We start from the raw sequence: 18,375 nt of genomic DNA, 5'->3' as shown, positions 1-18,375 counted from the left end.
CTTTCAGATCCAAACCACCAGAGTCGTGTAAATGGGAATTTATTTCTGGCTGGGATTGTCTTTATGTCACTTCTGTCTCATTTCAGTCACTGTATGTTTGAAGTAATACTTTAAAATCGAGATGTGTGAGTCCTCCAGATCTGTTCTATTTAAAGACTGTTTTGACTATTTTGAAATGCCCTGAGCTTCCATAAAACTTTCAGATAAAAAAAGGAAAATTTTTCATCATTCATCAGAGAATGGAAAAATCAAAGCATTTATGAATGTAAGAAGACTATAAAACCTTTATCTACATAAGAAAAGCTGTTCAGACATGTTGGTCTTCATCCCAGCCTCTTTTCTTCTTGGAGGCTTGTAGCCCTGAGATGGTTTAGTCATGATGATTGACCTGATCCACTCTAAGTACAGCAACTGCAATATTGATAGCCAACTTAACTGCTCAGTATTTTTCCAAGTAAGCATCAAGAATACCACCTTCCAACATGGCTTTTACAGCAGAATTTCTGCCTTAAGATCTAACCCAGTCATTGGCTTTAACCCTAGAAATTTCTGACAGTGCCCATATAATAGCTTCAAATGCTACAATAAGCTTCTTTCTAGTATATTGTTCAAGTCCAGGTCTTGGCTCTCCATATGGTGTGATGTGCTTGGCTAGTTCAATTTCCAATCATGCACACCCCATCCCAAAGCAAGATGTTTATCCCCTGCGAGAACTTCAATGCATTAACACCATCATCTTTTGTTCTTCCTATATCAGTCATCAGATCATCTATAGAACCTCAACATAGTATAGTAGAAATGGTACCACCTTCTTTTACATGGGTGGTTTCATGCAACCACCCACGCATCTCTATCTTAATGGAGGCAAACTCTGTTCCCTCCATACCTTGAAGAAATGTCCTATTTCTTCAAGAGTAAGATGAATCAATCTGGGGAGAGCTGTAGCTCCAACTCTTTTATTGTCTTCTGAGATCTCATTTTGAGTTCAGCCTTACCAACATGGTATTGTATTTGCTTGCATAGTGAAGATCCATGTTTGCCACTTTGTCACCTGTTATAATGACATCTTCACCACTTCCGACAGTAGTGTTGCTTTGTGCATCTATCAGATTTTCTTCTCCTTTAATGTCATCCAGCAGCTATCCAACAGTCTTTCTCAGCACCATTCTCTCTTCTTTGTTATCACGTCCTCAAAAGGACAAGAGTACTTTCAATTTCTTCCTTAAAAAAACAATCCACGCTTTACCAGATCTCAGAAGTTTACAACTCTGATGTGCTCATTATTGAAGTTACTGGAATCATGGGAAATAGATATAGATGGATGAGCAGTAAGTGTGACCAAAACTGTGTTGTTCACACGGTGTGCGCTCATTACTGGGGTAAGAAGTAGAGATGATACTTCATCAGCATCCCGAGAGATTTACAGGATCCCTTCATCCAATCAGAAGGATGCTCATAGGCTTTGTGTGTGTGTGTGTGTGTGTGTGTGTGTGTGTGTACGCGCTGTTTCATAATCTTCTATCATCCCTAAAACTGATCAGCTAGCCCTAAGAAGTTATTCAGCTAGTTCCGGAAGGGCTTCGGCAAATGCCAGAACAGAGTTGGTGCCACCTCCAACTTCTTGCTGTTGAGTAAGAGAGGCCATGATGTCATTTGTGCAGCAGGGTGATGCACTTCCAGATCTTTCATAATGGGTTCTGTATCATTTGTCACAAACCATTCTCCAGGAGACTGAAAAAAAATTTAACTCATTCTACTTGGTTCCTATGCTGTACGGAAGTCTGGGAAGATTCCTTGCAAGCTTGTGTTTGTATACAGAAGAGGTCTCCAGCCTCTTCTAATGCTCAAAATATTTTGTTTCATCCTCAAGCACCTGGGAGAAGCCCAGAGGCCTGGGGACTTGAAGTGATGTGGTCAGCCCGCAAGAAGCAGTTTATGTGCTCCTGTAAACTCTGGGGGAACTAAGGAGCAGGCAAGCTCAGTGGCTCCCTCCTTCTCTCCCTCCCTCCCTCTCTTCCTTTCTCCCTCCTCCTCCTCTATTTGCCTTCCCTCTCCCTTTTTCTCCTTCTCTTTCCCCTGTTCCTTCTCCTTCTCCTCCTCCATCTCCCTTTCTTCTTCCTCTGAGACTGGGTCTTTTTATGTAGCTCAGGCTGTCCTTAAAGTCATCATTAAACCTTAGCTTCATAAATAGTGCTATCATAAATGGTAGCTCTACCTGTTATACTTGTTTTTTAGTTTCTATATACAGTGTTTTAGAGATTGTGAGAAGAACATCATTGAATCTGTAGGTGTGTATATATGTGTGTCTAAGCACACTACATAGCACATATGGAGATCTGAAGATAACTTGTAGAGTCTGTTATCTCCTTTTACCATGAGGAGCCTCTCAGGTTGTTAGGCTCGCCAGACGTTTACTCACTGAGACATCTTACTGGCCCTACCCCTCCACCCCCACCCCCGCCCACACACACACACACACACACACACACACACACACACACACACACACACACACACCTCTCTTTCACACACATGCAAGAGAGAGAATATGTCTAAAATTTATTAAAGAGGTGGTGACTAAAATTTCCCCTTTGCTTTGTCCTCACCCCTTTCTGTGCTGCCTCCTGAGCTGTGGGCTGTGTCAAGATCAAGCTGAGTATCCTTCCCAGCCACCAGCTGTCAGAAATGCGCCACAGTGGACAGTGAACACAAACTTTGTACTTTCTATGAGAAGCCAAGAGTCGCAGACATTCCTGGTGATGTTCTAGATGAAGGATGGGAGGGCTACGAGGTCTGAATCAGTGGTGGGAACGATAAACAAGGTTTTCCTATGAAGCAGGGTGTCTTGACCACAGCAGACCCTCTTTTGTTGTTGAGAAAATGACATTCTTGTAGAGACCAAAGACCAAAGCACACAAATCTGCCCAGGGATGGATTGTGGGTGATGTTCTCAATGTGGATATTGTAGAAAAAGGAGAGAGGGGTGCTACTAAGCTGAGAGACACCACTGTGTCTTGGTAGTTGAGGCCCTGAAGAACTCGCAGAATCTGAAAACTCCAATCTCTCTAAAGACAATGATGTCCACTTGTATGTTGGCAGGATGTCCTTTAACAGAGAAGGCAGGAAGCCCAAGACCAAAGCCCCTAAGAGTTGGCGTCTTGTTACGCCACATGACCTACCACACAAAAGTTCATGAAGCTCTGAAGAAACAGGGCAGCAAAAACAAAGAGCAGGCTGCAGACTACACTAAACTTTTGTCTGCAAATGAAGGAAGCTGAGGACTTCTACTTAAGTGTCGAGTCCACTCAAAAATAACTCTTAAAGGGTAATAAATAAATAAATAAATAAATAAATAATCAGACTTGGAAAAAAGAAAATTTCCCTTTTTCTATTCCCAAGTATGTTAGGGAGAGGGGAAACTTCTTACAGTGTCATCTTGTGATTCTTTTTTTTTTTTTTGCCAACATGAATGCAGTTTATGAAAATGTCAAACATTGTTTCAATATTTTAAAACTTTAGAAAGGGTCTTTATGATCGTATATTAAGTTTAGTTTTGCCAATTTGTATTGTGGATTGCTCTGGTGCTGCTTGTATTTTGATGCTAATTCTGCTTCCCCAAGAGGGGCTGCCTGGGACAAGGAGTGAATCAAATACTCAGGTAACGTTTTGTGAGCTTTCTGCCCATTTTAACTTGCAAAATAAAGGCTAGAGCAGGTGATTGGCAGTGGAAGGGAAGGTGGAGCTAAAAAGTTTTAGGGAGAAGGAGGAGAGGGAGAGAAGAGAGGATGATGGAGGAGGAGGAGTTGGAAGGAAAATGGAGCAAAAGCAGGAGGTTTAGGGAACCCACAAGTTATAAGGGATCTCACAGCTGGAGAATAGAGTAGTGCAGTGGGAGATCTGCCCAACCTAGGCCTGCAGCTTATATTCATACTAATTGAGTTGTGTTTTCTTTGCACGGGGTTATTTGGGTTGGGAATTTACCACGACACATTTGACACAATGTAGCTAGAATCGCCTAGAAAACGTTTCAGTGAGGGATTGTCTAGGCTACTGCATCTCTGTGGTTATAATAGTGGTGGCGCTGTTCTCTGAGCAAGGGATCCTGGGTCGCATAAGTTGCATAAGAGAGGAGGAATCAAGCTAAGCAGTTGTTAGTCCATTGCTTTCTGCTCCTGTCTGTGGGTGTGGTGCCATTGGTTGTCTCAAGTTCCTGCCATCCTGCAGATGAAACTGTGAGCCAGGAGAAACCCTTTCTCCATTAACCTGATTATGTCCAGGGATTTGATTGCAGCAAAAGGAAAGGAAGACACCATGCTGTATCAAGAACATAAATGTGGGGGTGTAAGCAAGCTGATAGAGTAGGAAGCAGGGAGTCAGGAGGATAGTGCTGGCCTCTCGTGCACAGGCACTGGCTTCAATCCAAAACATAGGGGAAAAAAGTGTTCTTTCTGTTTGCTCTCATTACACTTTATTAGACATTCAAATTGGCATAGTGGGGATGTGTCAGCATGGTGGCATCAGCTTGAAATCCTAGCACTTTGAAGGCCGAGACAGGAAGATCTGGAGATAAACTATAAATTGAGGAACTATATAATTACATGGAGAGGAGACCTATCTCATTCTGTCCTAAAATCTTCATAGCTGTGAAGTACCATCAAGTATGTAAGTAGGTCCTTTCATTGGTGAGCTGAGTGGACTCCTCACTACAAGCAGCATATATTCATTTCTGTCCGGCCTCTTGGGGTCACTCATGCACTAGTGTTGGAAGGGAACTTCCAAGAGTAGAGCTGCTAAGTTTGAGGATAATTGCACATTTACACGCTTGCATGTCTTTGTATTTTGATAATGCTAGAACAGGAAGACCTTTACCTTAGTCACGGTAAAGGTCACGGCTACCAATCCTACTGAAAAGAAGAAGAGCATCAGAACAGCATACTAATTTTATTAATAGCTTATCACCATTGAATGTGACACAGAGGTCATCCGAGAGAAACAGCCAGAGGCCCGAAAAATACAGTTTTTATGCTCAAGGTAGATAAAGATTGGACAGCTTTGGGAACTGTGACTGGACAGAAGTTCGCTTTCTTGTTCTGGTTTGCTCTCTATTGCTGGATAAACTCCATGACCCAAAGCACCCTGGGAAGGTCAAGGTCTATTTTGGTTTATAGGTTACAGCAGCGCAAGCCAGGAACCTGAAGCAGGAGCCTGGCGGAACTGCTGCTGACCACTTCCTGTCTGCTCACTTTCACCTGCCTAAGGATGGTACCGCCCACAGGAGGCTCACCTCTTCTGCATAAATTAGCAATCAAGAAAATGCCACACTCCAATAGCGGCAGTACACCCCTTTAATTCTAGCCAAGGCAGGCAGATATCCCTGTGTTCGAGGCTAACCTGGTATACAGAGCAAGTTCCAGGACAGCCAGAGTTACACAGAGAAATCCTATCTCGAAAAACCAAAAAATGAAAAAAGGACAGAAAATGCCACAGACATGCCTACAGTACAGAGGTAGTTTCTCAGTTGAAGGTCCTCTTCCCAAATTAATCAAGTTGACAGTCAAGATTAGCCATCCCAGCCTGTCTGGATTCATCTTTGCTCTGTGCAGCATTCCTTAATGCGGGAATGGGACTTCCCTCAGAGAGAGGGGAGTATGTTTCATAGCTTGTTTGGGACGAGAGGTGTCTATTTTATATGACCCAACGTTGGGGAAGAAGAATCCTGTTTTCTGTGACTGGCTTAGGGTCAACAAAAATGCAGGAGAGAGTCAGGAAGGGGTCAGAGGGACTTGGCTTCAGGAATAGGGCAAGCTAAAGTGCTTATGTGGGGAGCTGTATTCTGAGTCCCTGAGAGATGTCCAAATCTTTAGAAATGTTTGCATCTAAACTGGTTTGTGGGATCTGCTAATTTGAGCACACCGGTTGAAAATTGGTATCTCCCAATTTCAGTTTCTATTTCTTTACAAGGGAGTTCGTGCTCTGCTTTTGCCTTTATATTTCTTTGATTTTACTGGGCTAGATTTCTTGTGTCCCAGGCTCCAGGGCCATTCGGCCAAGTGATTGAGTTTTGTGGGCAGCAGGGTACCTTCTTCATGTGCTCTGCGTTCCACCGGTGATGAGCCTGGGCGGACCCTGCTGGCGGGAAGGAAGTGTCGGGGATCGGGTTTGAGAATGCGCTGGAGAGACGGGGCAAAGCCTAGGAATGAGTTTGGAGAGAAGCCCAGATGCCCCTGGGGCATCTTGCACAGGTACCTCAAAGGCGCCAAGGGACCGACCCAGCCGGGCTCCGCCCTTCCAAACTGAGTCTCCAAGGAAACGGAACTGGAAAGCGAAAGCGGAACCCGTTCACCTCCAGTTTAGCGCTCCCGCTGCTCGAACATCTCCGAGGCCTGGCAAGTCGCTTTTCCCCGGGTTGCAGTGCAGGAAGGCGCGCCGAGGGTCCCGGAGCACGTGTCCTGCGCGGTCGCGCGCCCCGAAGTGGCCGTCACGGGCGCAGCAGGTCTGGCTCCCACGCGTGGGGATACGGCCTCTTTTCTCACCCGCCCCTGCTCAATAGGCAGGGACTCACGGGTTTTGTCCGGAAGGTGGTTTGGGCGGGACTGCGGTTAGGAGTGGGGGCGAGGACAGTGACCCAGAAATGGAGGCTAACTACTGGAAGGAGCCAGTAAGAAGTGTCTGAGCTGAAGGCACTGGCTTGCTGTCCCTCTCTCCGTCAGAGCTAGGCCTTTGACCAGGGACCCGGGGTTTTGCCTAGATGACTGTGTTTTGGAGCTGTTACAGTGAGTGCGTGAGTTTCTATATATATTTTACCTGATTTTGTGTGTGTGTGTGTGTGTGTGTGTGTGTGTGTGTGTGTGTGTGTGTGTGTGTGTGTGTGTTTTACTTGGTGAGAGTCAAGGTATAGTGCATGAAAATAAACTATTGAGAAAACAAATAGAAAACAAAACAGCAAATGAAATATTTCTTCTTAGTGCCACACTTAAGAAGAAAGTGTTACTTTACACCACTGTCAGTCTGTCTGTCTGTCTCCCTCTCTCTCCCTCTTTTTCTCCTTCCTTCCTTCCTTTCTGACATCAAGGCCAGAGCTTCTTAAAGCAGAGCATGGAAACTGTAAAATGGCACCACACCTCTGCTGAAATTCCCGTATTTCATAGTCTTTGAGTGGATTGTTTTTCTTCTTCACTGTGCACAGAGGAAGACAGGTCATTCTCTGCTTATAACGGGTCTCAGGAGAAGGCATGTAGCCACATGTCCTCAGACTTAAGTGAGTTAGTGAAGAAAGGATGTGCAGGACGTTGACGAGACCACGGAATGAAGTGAGGTCTTGCAGAACAAGGTGATTCTAAAGATAACGTGTGCGTAGACACTTGAATTAAGAAACGCATTAGTGCTGATGAGGTGTGGAGCTCTCCTGAGCTTAAATGGATATTTGTCTTTGATATTGATGAATGGCTGGAAGGTCTGTAGTTCATGAGCCACTTACCAAGGAGGCTGGCGTGGGCTGTCAGGGAACTGTGCTGCAGAGATAAAAGCCAGGAAGTCACACAGGCTGGAAGTCTGAAAAGTTCCTCTTGTAAGGGAAATTGCATTAAGTGTCTGAGGACTAGACTGAGGTATATTTTCATCTTTTCACTATACCATCTAGAAGACAAATAGTTTACTTCCATTAAAGTGTCTTTTTTGTCATATACCCAGTAAGTTTTAACTTTTTACAGTTTTGAGAATTTTATCTTCAGGAGGTCTCCCTTTGCCTTGTATTCGACCAACATGAGCCATGCCCCCCCCCCCTCCCCACATCCCTGCCCCAGCTTTGTGTGCTGAAAACAACTTCCCCCTGTTCCTCTCCCCTCCCTCCTCCCCCCTCCCCGCCCCTCCTCCTCCCTCCCCCTCTTTTTGGTTTGGTTGTCCAAGACGGTGTTTCTCTATGTAGCCTTGGCTGTCGTGGAACTAGCTTTATAGAGCATTGTGACCTCACACTCATGGAGATCCACCTGCCTCTGCCTCCCAGTGCTGGGATCTAAGGTGTGCACTGCCACTGCTCAGCCTGAAAACTTCTTTTTTCTTGATATTTTGTTGTCTCAACTCCAGTTCTGCCCCAGCCTTCAAGGCCTCTCATTCACAGAGCCTTTCGTGCTTTAGCCAGAATTAATCTTGCTTCTTAATCCTGGATGGCCTTTACTGTAGTCTTACAGGATTTTATTGTGGGTGGTATGTGTTCGAAATGAGATGCTCTGTTTCCTTCTGTAGAGCAATATGGTTTTTATGCAAACCGAGCTCCTCTGAAATGACGTAAGTGACCTTCTTATCCTTGAGCTAGAAGTCCCCACTGGATGAATTGTCAAGCCCCTTGAATGCTGCAGGGCAGAAAGACAACACCGCACATTTTTATTCGTTAAATTAATTTTATCGTATTTTATGTGTGTGTTTTGCCTCCATGTATGTATGTACATCACATGCGTGCCTGGTGTCTTCAAAAGCCAGAAGAGGGTGTCAGACTCCCTTGAACTGGAGTTACAGGCTGTTGTGAGCCACCAGGTTGGTGTAGGGAATGGAACCCAGGTTCTCTGTAGGAGTAGCAAGGCCTCTTAACCCCTGAGCCATTTTCCCAGCTCTGTACAGTACATGTTTTGAAGAGGACAGAATTTCAGGGCAACAGATTTCTTTCTGCTTGCCACTTGTGCCCAATGTGTTGTCGGATGTGGAATGTTTTGTTCAATGAATACAGTTTTTGTAATGCCTTAAGTGATAGGATGTGTGTGTTGAGAATGTCATACATACATAAGTAAACTTAAAAATGACCTCATTAGATAGGATCTGTGTGCCATCTCATCGTCTTGACTCAGCAACCGGGTGAAAGGCAGAGATTCTGAGACCGTGCATCTTCTGGACCATCACCACCACTGGCTTAGTCATTTTCTGAATCCCGCTATGGTAAGTGAGGAGGAATGACTGCTTTCTTCCATTTTCAACTTTGGGAGCTGTGCTGTAATCTTGCTTAAGTTTTTCTTCAGGTTGTTTTTGTACCTTCTATAACGTACTTAACCTGTGTATCAGGTTACATAATTGTCTGTAATGTAACTGTGTCATTATCCCTTTAATTTCTATTAACACTGGCTTTAATCCTACATTGACCGCATTGAGTATTTTCATTTTCTTTGTAGCCACTTTGAGTTTTTGTGAAGACTTGGCACGTTTAGTCTAAAAGTTAAAATTCAACAGTGGTGCATCCTAAGGAGCATATACGTTTCCAGCAGGGTCTAATTGCTAATTGCTGGCTAAAGATGTTTCCCCCCTTTTGGACTTAAGTCATGTGTAATTTTTCTTTGTCACATAAAGGGAAATATTTCTAGTGATGCTTAAAGGTATCTTTTCTGTTTGTGCTTTCCCCCTTTACTTAAGATTTAGTGCACTCTAGCGGGGCGTGGTGGCACACGCCTTTAATCCCAGCACTCGGGAGGCAGAGGCAGGCAGATTTCTGAGTTCGAGGCCAGCCTGGTCTACAAAGTGAGTTCCAGGATAGCCAGGGCTACACAGAAAAACCCTGTCTCGAAAAACCAAAAGAGAAAAAAAAAAAAAGAAAGAAAAGATTTTGTTCACTCATGATCTTTAGGCTGGGGTCTCTTCATATGCCAGAAAAGAATCAGCAGTGCTCATGCGTGCCCAGGCTAACTAGAGTCTCCAGAGAGTTTATGTATGTATGTATGTATGTATGTATGTATGTATGTATGTATGTATGTATGTATCTTAAGAAAAAAGATCCTTACTTTCCACTGAGGTCTGAATCAGCGTCTGACACTATGGCGCTTGTGTGCTCAAGCCCGTGTGTGCGTCTAAGCTGGGGCTAGACTGTGCTCAGAGCAAACTGGAGAGATTATTTTACTGGTAGCCATCCATGACCTGTTGTGCGTGTTCCTCTTTTTCACGCCCAAGGTTCTGCTGTTCAGACTGTCTCCTTTACCCCACAATTCCCCTTTCCTTATTCTACAGTTGTTTCTTCTGTCTCATCCTTACATACATCTGTGTATATTTTTGTCTCCCTGAAAACGGTTGAAGTCTGTCCCAGTGAACTGATTTTAATCTTTTACTTTCATTTTTAAGGCTGTCAGGGTGAAAGGAACACTGTGTGTGTTTACATAGACACACTTCATTTGCTGTCCTTCTGGGACGCTAGAAGTAGGCTTCTTTCTCAGACAGATCTTATTTGAAGTAGTCCTTGCATTGAGAGCCCAAAGCTCCTTTGCGGTTTGTTAACCATCAGTCCAGCTCGGGAGGTGCAGTCCTTCCTCAGCTAGTTAAGATGGATTATGTCTGAATTTCGCTGCAATTGGTCCTGACTAACTGCACACATCTTGGGTGAGGCTGAGGCTGTGTGGATTCACATTCCTGAGGTGGGAGACAAATGAAGGTGTTAAGTAGAAGTGGATTTAAATGAAGGATCTTCACTGTGTACTCCACAGTGAGAGAGCATGTCCCTCTGTGATTCACTGTTTCTTCAGATCCCTGGTGGAAAGTGGGGGTTAGTTTATGCAGCCACCACATTATTACAAGACTTCCCATTGATTCTGACCATAAGAGGAGCACCTTTCTCACTGGCTTATTGTGAGTGCCGGACTCTCCAGCAAGAAAGACGCCACAACAGGATCCTTCTGCACACGTTTATTGGGAGAGCTTGATTGCAGAGGCGAAAAGACCCCGAGCCCCAGAACTGGCGCTGCTTATATAGGCCTAGGAGGGGCGTGTCCACACCCGATTGGTTAAGCTTTCAGTGCCTCATTTGCATGCCTTGGGCCAGGCAGTGACTCGGCAAAAAGAACTCTACTGCAGATGTGCACATTGGTTGTTTACCAAACTTATGGGTGGTGGCCAGTGGTAGCTGGTGCCATCCTGCAATGGCGTATGTGGCTTCCCACAGCTTATATACTTGGGTCTCCATAATCCAGGAAATATATAGCCTCTTTCAAACGTGGCCGTTTTTGTAGTTATTTTAAGTGCACACACGACTTAAGTACTCTATCACTGAGCTGTATCCAAAGCCACTTTTAAATGGTTAAAAAAAGAAAGGTACATCTCTCTGGATGTGGTTGCACACACTGTTAATCCCAGCACTTGGGAGACAGAGGCAGGAGGATCTCTTGAGTTTGAAGTCATTCAGGTCTAAATAGCAAGCTCAAGACTAGCTTAGGCTACATGGAAAGAGCCCGTCTCAAAAAGCAAACAAAGTATTTCTTTCTTTCCTTTTCTTTTTTCCTTTCCTTTTCTTTTTCTGTGATACTATTATTTGGGCCTTCCTATTGTCTACCTCTTAGAAAAACGAAGGGATCACTGTGCACAGATCTCTCAAATTTGACTAAGGTCTACGTTGGTCGATGGAATGAGGCAGACAAAGTCCCACTGGTCATCTTTGTGGAAGATGTGAGGGTACCTTTCAGTAGATTCATTTCATAGACTCATATTTAAACAGTACCCACCTATCTTCTGCAGGCATCAGCGTGGAAGGTCAAAGATCCTACAGTTGCTGAGAGAACAGTTGTAGTCTCTGGACTTCCAGTTGGCCTTTTAAAGGACCAGTTAGTGAAGTGCTACTTCCAAGACGAGGGTGGACATGTGGAAGAGGTGATATATCCATCAAAATCCAAAGGAGTTGCGTATATCATCTTCAAGGAAAAGAAAGGTAACCAAGATTTTATTATCTGAGAAGTGCTTTCTCGGTGACATTAAAATTTCATATTGTTAAAATGACTGATGGGATTGGCAGCGTTTGAAGTAGCATAAAAAATTACTCTGTTCTGAGAAGTGGCCAGTCTTATGTTTGCAAAAAATATATGAAAATAGCTTATGAAAATGTGTCAGTGAGTGAAAAAAATTGAAAACTTTAAAAAGTATTTTGCATATATATATACACACACACATATATATATATATACACACACACACACACACACACATACACCTTAGGAGGCAGATATAGAACATGTGTAAAATAAAGTTGAATTATATATAATCTCCTAGATAAGACAACTATTTAGGGAAGTCTCAGGTGGCAGCAGCAATATAATCACACTCTCTGCTTCTAATCCCTCCAACTATCAAGTGAAAAGTCCTTTTTTTTTCTTTTTTTAAGATTTATTTATTTATTTTATTCATATGAGTATACTGCAGTTGTCTTCAGACACACCAGAGAGGGCATTGGATCCCATTACAGATGCTTGTGAGCCGCTAGGTGGTAGCTGGGACTTGAAACTTAGGACCTCTGGAAGAGCAGTCAGTGCTCTTAATCACTGAGCCATCTCTCCAGGCTCTCAAGTGGAAATTCTAATAAAGAGTCTGCTTTGTTACTGGTTACATTGAACTGAGAACTATGGCCTGCACCTGAAATAGGACTGAGGTGTTCTGTCTCCCACTCCATCTTGAAACAGCCAGCTGCAGATTGGTGGCTGCAGATTGTCCTTGCTACTCCAGCCTGGAGGAGGGACAGTCTTTTTTAGGCTTAGATGCTAGAGGATAAATGCCAGAGAACATTCTCCGTGCTCTACCCCATCAGGAGCGAAAGTTCCATGCAGGTGTGTTAGGAAAAAAAAAAAGGCTCATGTTCTGTTTGGGGGTGGGGGAAGAAAAGCCATGTTCAGGTATGAGATTGTGGGAAGGGCTTGCCATCTCTTTAAAAATTCGGCAGTGGTGGTGTAAGGTGATAGTTCATGTGCTGAATATTGCTAAATACTATTCTAGATGTTGAGAATACATCCATGAGTGGAGTAGGCAGTCGTTTTGGTTTTCATGAAGTGTACATCAATGAGGTTGGGCATTTATTAGGGCAACAGATGTATAATATGTTTGCCCCTTATTTATATCTATATATGTATATTTACATTTGTTTATATGTTAACATATAAATGTTATGAAAAAGTATAGAGAATAATAAAGAGATAAAAGCAATGGGTGGTACTGCTTTAGGTAGACTGGGTCAGGAAATGTCTTTTGCTCTTTTAGCATTTTATTTGAAAAGAGTTATCTCTATTACTTTTATTTTATGGTGTGTGTATATGTGCACGCGCTTGAGTGTCTGAATATCATGTGTACAGAGGTGCTTGAGAAGCTCAGAAGAGGGAATTGGATCCTTGGAGTTGGAATTACACACGGGAGACCGTGAATCACTGGATGTGGGTGCAGAGAATGAGATTCAGGTCCTCTGGAAGAGCAGCGTGTGCTCTTTCCTGGTACACAATCTCTCCAGCTCTCTTTCTTATTTGCTTTTTGAGACGGAATTTTATCATATTGCCCAAGATGCCTAGACTGGTCTTGAACTGAGGGCCTCTGGCTTTTGTTCCGGTTAAGTTGGGATTACAAACTTGCATCACCAGATCTGGTTTGGGAACTGTGCGCGCGCGTGTATGTGTGTTGGAGATTATATCCAAGGTTTCATGTATAATAGGCATGTTGGGGATAATACCCAAGGTTTCATCTATGCAAGACATGTGCTGTACCAACTAGGTGTGTTCCCAGATATGAAACACTCTGTTTACCTAACGGTTAAGTAGAGACCAGAATGAAGCAAAAGGGGCAGGGGTGGGTGGGTGTGGTGGCTAAGGGGATAGAGAGGGATTCATGAGGATAGAGGGGAGGGGCATTTTAGGATAAATGAAGGACTGGTAAAAATTGTTAGGGTGGGGAGTGTGGTGAGGATGGAAGCGGAGGCACGTTGAGTGTGCAGAAAGAGGAAGGCAGGAATGGAATGAGTGTGGGCAAAGTAATTAATAGGTGTGCATAGCTCGTGAGCTAGGACCCACGCGTGCTGAGCAGCCTGTGGTCCAGGAGGTTTCTGGGTTGCTTGTGGTGAAGTGGGAGCTGTTGGAGGTCCTAAGTAAGGGACTGAGGAAGGGAGTTGCTCTTTCGAAACAATGTTGCAGTGTGGCGATCTATCAGTGGGTTGGGCTATAGAGAGGAATCGCAGAGCCAGTGAGTATCAAGGACACAGGTTTGAGGATGCTTGGGGGACCAGTGATGGAGAAGCAAGCTGTCCTTCATGTGACGGCTTTTAGGACAATGAAGTAGGATCAGAAGTTTGGAAGTGATACATGTAGAGATGTCTAAAGCCATAGAGGTTGAGATTAGCCACGGGTGGGTACAGTGAGGAAAGAGGCCCGAGGTCTAGATCTGCCAAGGTCGAGTGAAGAGCAGGAGATGAGGGGTTAGCAGCGAGGCAGGAGAAAAACTTCCGCAGCGTGGAATTTCTCGAAGGCAGTATTCCTCTGATGGGTGGCATGGAGGATTGACGTTAGGCTATTGCTTTTTACTCATGCATGGATTTGTGTGTGCTTAAAAGTAGAATTAGTATACATTTATGGTGAACTTTAGTGTGTTAAAGCACACAGGAAATGTTATCTGAATGTCAGGTGAAAGAGATAAATGTTGCAAAAAAACAAAAACAACAACAACAACAACAACAACAACAACAAAAGACAAAAAACCAAAACTTACTTTGCAAACAATAGAATTGAACATCTCTATTTGTAAATTAAGGTACTTACTGGTGTGTCATGCCACAAACACTTTTGATGCTAATGTTTCCCTAGTTGCACAAGACTTCATCAGACAAAAGAAACACCCTCCAGGCTCAGAGCCTCGGCTCACAGTCTCTCACTTCAGTGAAAAGGTGAGTGTGGGCCCTGGGATGTGTTTGAGGCCTGGACCCCATTTCTCTTGGAAAGTCTTTCATACACAATGATATACAAAGTGCTCCCTTCCCATGCCTTCTTAGGAAAGAGCAGAGGCTTCTCAGGTCTCAAAGGCAAAAGCTGCTCCTAGAAATGTTGGTTTTAGGTTTTAATAGTATATGTGTCCCTTGATACTTTTAAAGTGACCATGAGCTTTTTTGTTGTCATGGATGATAGCCGGGCTGAAGGTTTTATACTAGGGAATAATTAAGATGAGCATTAAAAAGGAACTTTGAAGGAGCGAGAAAAGTGGGTATGAGAACGAAAGTTAAAATCTAACCCAGTAGTTTCCACGCAGATTCTTTAGGGAATCCAGGCTTCTGGTGTAGCCAGCTATTGAAATTTAAGCTGGGAGAAGTAGGGCAGGCCCAACTGCAGGGGGATGTCTGTCTGTGGAGCTTATACCAACAGTTTTTATGTCAATGGATTCTGAAAAGCACTTCGTTTCAAAACAGCATTTTGTCTCAAAATATTGTTTTGCTTTTCATTTCTGGGGTGTGTGGTGGGGGCTGTTCCTCCATGTGGAACAGCGTAGGCTCTCTGTAGGGCTGATCTAGATCAAGGAGCCAGAAGCCTGGACTTCACCTTAGAGCTGAGCCACTGGGAAGAGAGGCAGGAGACAATGTGTGCAGGTTTTGCTCCATTAGGCAGTGTTGTCTTGACTGTTTTCTCTTTCTTATTGTAGGTCTTCAACTATGTGATGGCCATTCTTGATCTGTCTGTTTTTCGCACTCAAATTGAGCTAGAAAGCCTAGTAGTGGACCTGAAAAAGAAAATCCCAACTTTAAACTTTAGCCCATTGGGACCCAGTGGGAAAATCTCTGTGCAAGGTTCATTTCTGGCCATCATGAAGCTCAAACAGGCTTTGATATCAAAAGCCATTTCCCCTTTAGAAAACAACAGGAAAGATGCTGGTGAAAGGAGAAACTGGAATGGAGAGAACCCTAGAAGGATCCTGCAGAAAAGGGAGAACTCGGCGTCGATACTTGGGACCTTTGTAGCTGAGCCTGCCGGCAGCCCAGAAACACTTGTGCTTGACACAGACATTTTCCTTTATCTGAAACACAAGTGTGAGTTTTATCATCTAACACTGAGCAAATACCATGTCCTGTGTCAGGAGAGGGTGGATGGTGACGTCACTACCATTTGTCTACAAGACGCCCAGGATGGGTCTTGCTCTGGCAGCGTCAGACATGTGAAAGAATTCATTGAAGAGTGTGCCCAGGAGTTCCACCTTGAGCTCAGAAAAGAGCTACTGGTTTTGGAAGGAATGGGAGATAGAGAGAAAAGAAACATTAGGCAGGCTTTAGAAGAACTGGGTGGCAGATATCCTAGAGTTTTGACCAACGTTCACAGCACACATATTGATCTTATAGGACCTCCTTCCGACACATACCTATTTAAGACACAGCTCATGAAATCTGCGGGGCAAAAGGTCACTTGAAGTCTCAGCCACAGTTATCATGGTCACTTCCCCTGCCCCTTCCCCATCTAAGGTATAGGAGAAGATAAGATTTACAGATATGAAACTACTTATTCAAAGTTGCCCAGCAGACAACAACTGGGACTAGCATTGAATAAAAAGTAATGTCTAAATCAAACCTTGAAAAGAGAACTCACTAAATGTTGAAGCAATCTCACTTTCCCTCCAAATCTAAAATTATTAGGAAAAGAAGTCTTCCCCTGCATAGGTTTGTATGACTTTTAGGCTGTTGCTAGCTTCTTGGGTTTTACATTCACCCCACCCCACACAGCATTAGAATGTTGGTCAAGCTCACCTGGGAAGCTGTGGTTCTGTTAGAATTGTGGGGGAATCTTGGGAGAAGTCTGTGCAGTGGCTTTTGTGGGTGGTTCTTGCTTTACGATAGTGTGGCGTCCAGATGAGCATTGTAAGTTGAAAACACTGTGAATCAGCAATGCCGTTAATCCAAGTAATGTGCAGAACACCCTAGACTTGCCAAACTGCCCACAGTGAAGAAAGGACTGCTTACCCTGGTTGCTGCGTTGACTGACAGCTCAGGCTCGCTGCTGCTGCTGCTGCTCTGCACTGCTAGAGAGCATTGTACTGTGGATCAGCACTTGCCTGGAAAAGATTCAATGTCTCAAGTATGATTTCTACTGACTCTTTATTCCTCTTGCACCATAATAAAGTAAAACTTACAGAAAATTAAACTGTGAGCTGCATCATTATTGAGCTAAGCAGCATCTGCATTCTGAGCATTCAGGATTCTTCCTCTAATGCTATTACCTTAGCAGTACAATAATAAAGGCAAAGAAAAGCCACAGCGATTTGTTTCCAGGTTTGCGACTCCCCTGACTTTAGCCTTAGAGTAAGTCAGTTTTATATAACGGAGCTCTGTAGAGCTCATCTTGGTTAATAAATAATAGAACTATATCAGTTCCTCTTAAAGTAAACAACCATGCGCATGATTCTTGTAACTGTATCGTTAGAGAAGCATAAGAAAAAAATCTGTTGGGTCTTTATTTTTCTTTGCCATCTAAATCCCAAATGTATAAATGCTTTTGTTCCCTTAGTATATTTCTGACACCAAAAACACAGGCAACAAATCCAAAACTTGATAAATGGGACTACATGAGTCTGAACAATATTTGTGCCCCGGAGGCCATGATCAACCTGGTGCTTCCACTTGTTTGGGCCGCCGTGACAGGTTTTGAGAGGTGACTTGAACAATAGACATCTCTCACAGTTTAAAGGCTGGAATCAGGGTGCAGCCACAGCTGGGCTGTGATAAGGGCCCTATTCCTTCGAGAAAGCAAGATCGTCAATCCCCCGCCTCTTAGAACATTAATTCCATCAAGAGGGCCTTCCTTCATGACTCAGTCACCCCCTTTCAAGGCCCCACCTCCAAATACGGTCTGTGTTAGCTTCCTCTTGCTGTGGCGAAATACCAGAGCAAACCCAAAAGAATGAAAGATACATTGTGGCTCCCAATTTCAGTCCATGGCTGCTTGACCCATGTAGTGTGGTGAGAGTGTCCCACAGTTAGCATATTTCCAGCCATTCTGGCGAAGGGGAAGGGCAGGGCATGCCTCCCTTAGTGTTTTAGGATATAGCTACTGTTGCACAGATCCAGTTAGTACCGAGACGCTAACTTAAAGCATCGCTGTCTGGGGTGGGCATGAAGTCACGTGATTTATTACAAGCTTTTCCCAAAGAGTTCTTACACACCTGTTTCAAACAATAAGCATTTTCAGGACTGTGTATGAGAGTGGGGAGGGACAGCTTGCTTCTGATGGGTAATTATAAGAAATACCCACGTTTCTGCCTTTCCCCTGAGAACTGGGTTTTAAACTGAAAGTCCCACCTATTCCTGTGTTCTGTAAGTTGCCAAGCATTTGGATTTCGTCCCTGTATCATCCCCTTCCCCTGGCCTCTACGCATTACCCTTCACCTTTGAATAAAGCTGCCGTGCCACTTTGAGGTCTGCATGCATCTTTAGTCATCATCTCCTTGCTTAAGATGTGGTGATGCTTTTAGTGGGATTTGCCCCAAATTAAAAATCGCCTGAGTAGGGAGGGAGGCTAACCTGAAAGATCGATCGCCCAGACTGCCTTACCTGATGTGGGAGCACCTTCTGCTCTCGGCCAAGATTTTAAAAAGGAAAGCACAAGAGGAGGAAGATTTGCCATCTTTTGCTCACCAGGCCTT

The 18,375-nt window shown here is 44.0% G+C and overlaps 1 protein-coding gene and 2 pseudogenes across 14 annotated transcripts; 2 read left to right on the top strand and 1 right to left on the bottom strand.

Annotated features, from left to right (window-relative positions):
- Positions 314-1,909, bottom strand: Gm20588 (predicted gene, 20588; annotated as a pseudogene).
- Positions 2,657-3,260, top strand: Gm13495 (predicted gene 13495; annotated as a pseudogene).
- On the top strand, positions 6,162-16,877 carry Rbm43 (RNA binding motif protein 43). Of its 14 annotated transcripts, none has more exons than NM_030243.5 (5): positions 6,162-6,386; positions 8,802-8,925; positions 11,476-11,665; positions 14,565-14,644; positions 15,391-16,877. In NM_030243.5, exons 2-5 carry the CDS (start codon positions 8,923-8,925, stop codon positions 16,147-16,149), a joined length of 1,032 nt encoding a protein of 343 aa, NP_084519.1. In that variant the 5' UTR covers positions 6,162-6,386; positions 8,802-8,922; the 3' UTR covers positions 16,150-16,877. The 14 variants fall into 14 exon arrangements, with proteins under 14 accessions (NP_084519.1, NP_001342535.1, NP_001342533.1 ...); NM_001355606.1 differs by having other exon boundaries at positions 6,162-6,489; NM_001355604.1 differs by having other exon boundaries at positions 6,162-6,493; positions 8,806-8,925.
- The last annotated feature ends 1,498 nt before the right edge of the window (positions 16,878-18,375 follow it).

This window comes from Mus musculus, chromosome 2, assembly GCF_000001635.26.
Source record: "Mus musculus strain C57BL/6J chromosome 2, GRCm38.p6 C57BL/6J".
NCBI classification, from domain to species: Eukaryota; Metazoa; Chordata; class Mammalia; order Rodentia; family Muridae; genus Mus; species Mus musculus.
This window is presented reverse-complemented; position numbering and strand designations above follow the sequence as displayed.

What these genes read in the sequence shown, in the direction of transcription:
- Rbm43 (NM_001355608.1), top strand. Translation starts at nt 6,197, where the DNA reads ATGAGTTTGGAGAGAAGCCCAGATGCCCCTGGGGCATCTTGCACAGGT. An exon ending in GGCCGTCACGGGCGCAGCAG is followed by an intron (nt 6,494 to 11,475) that starts GTCTGGCTCCCA and finishes TATCTTCTGCAG; the next exon opens with GCATCAGCGTGGAAGGTCAA. An exon ending in CATCTTCAAGGAAAAGAAAG is followed by an intron (nt 11,666 to 14,564) that starts GTAACCAAGATT and finishes ATGTTTCCCTAG; the next exon opens with TTGCACAAGACTTCATCAGA.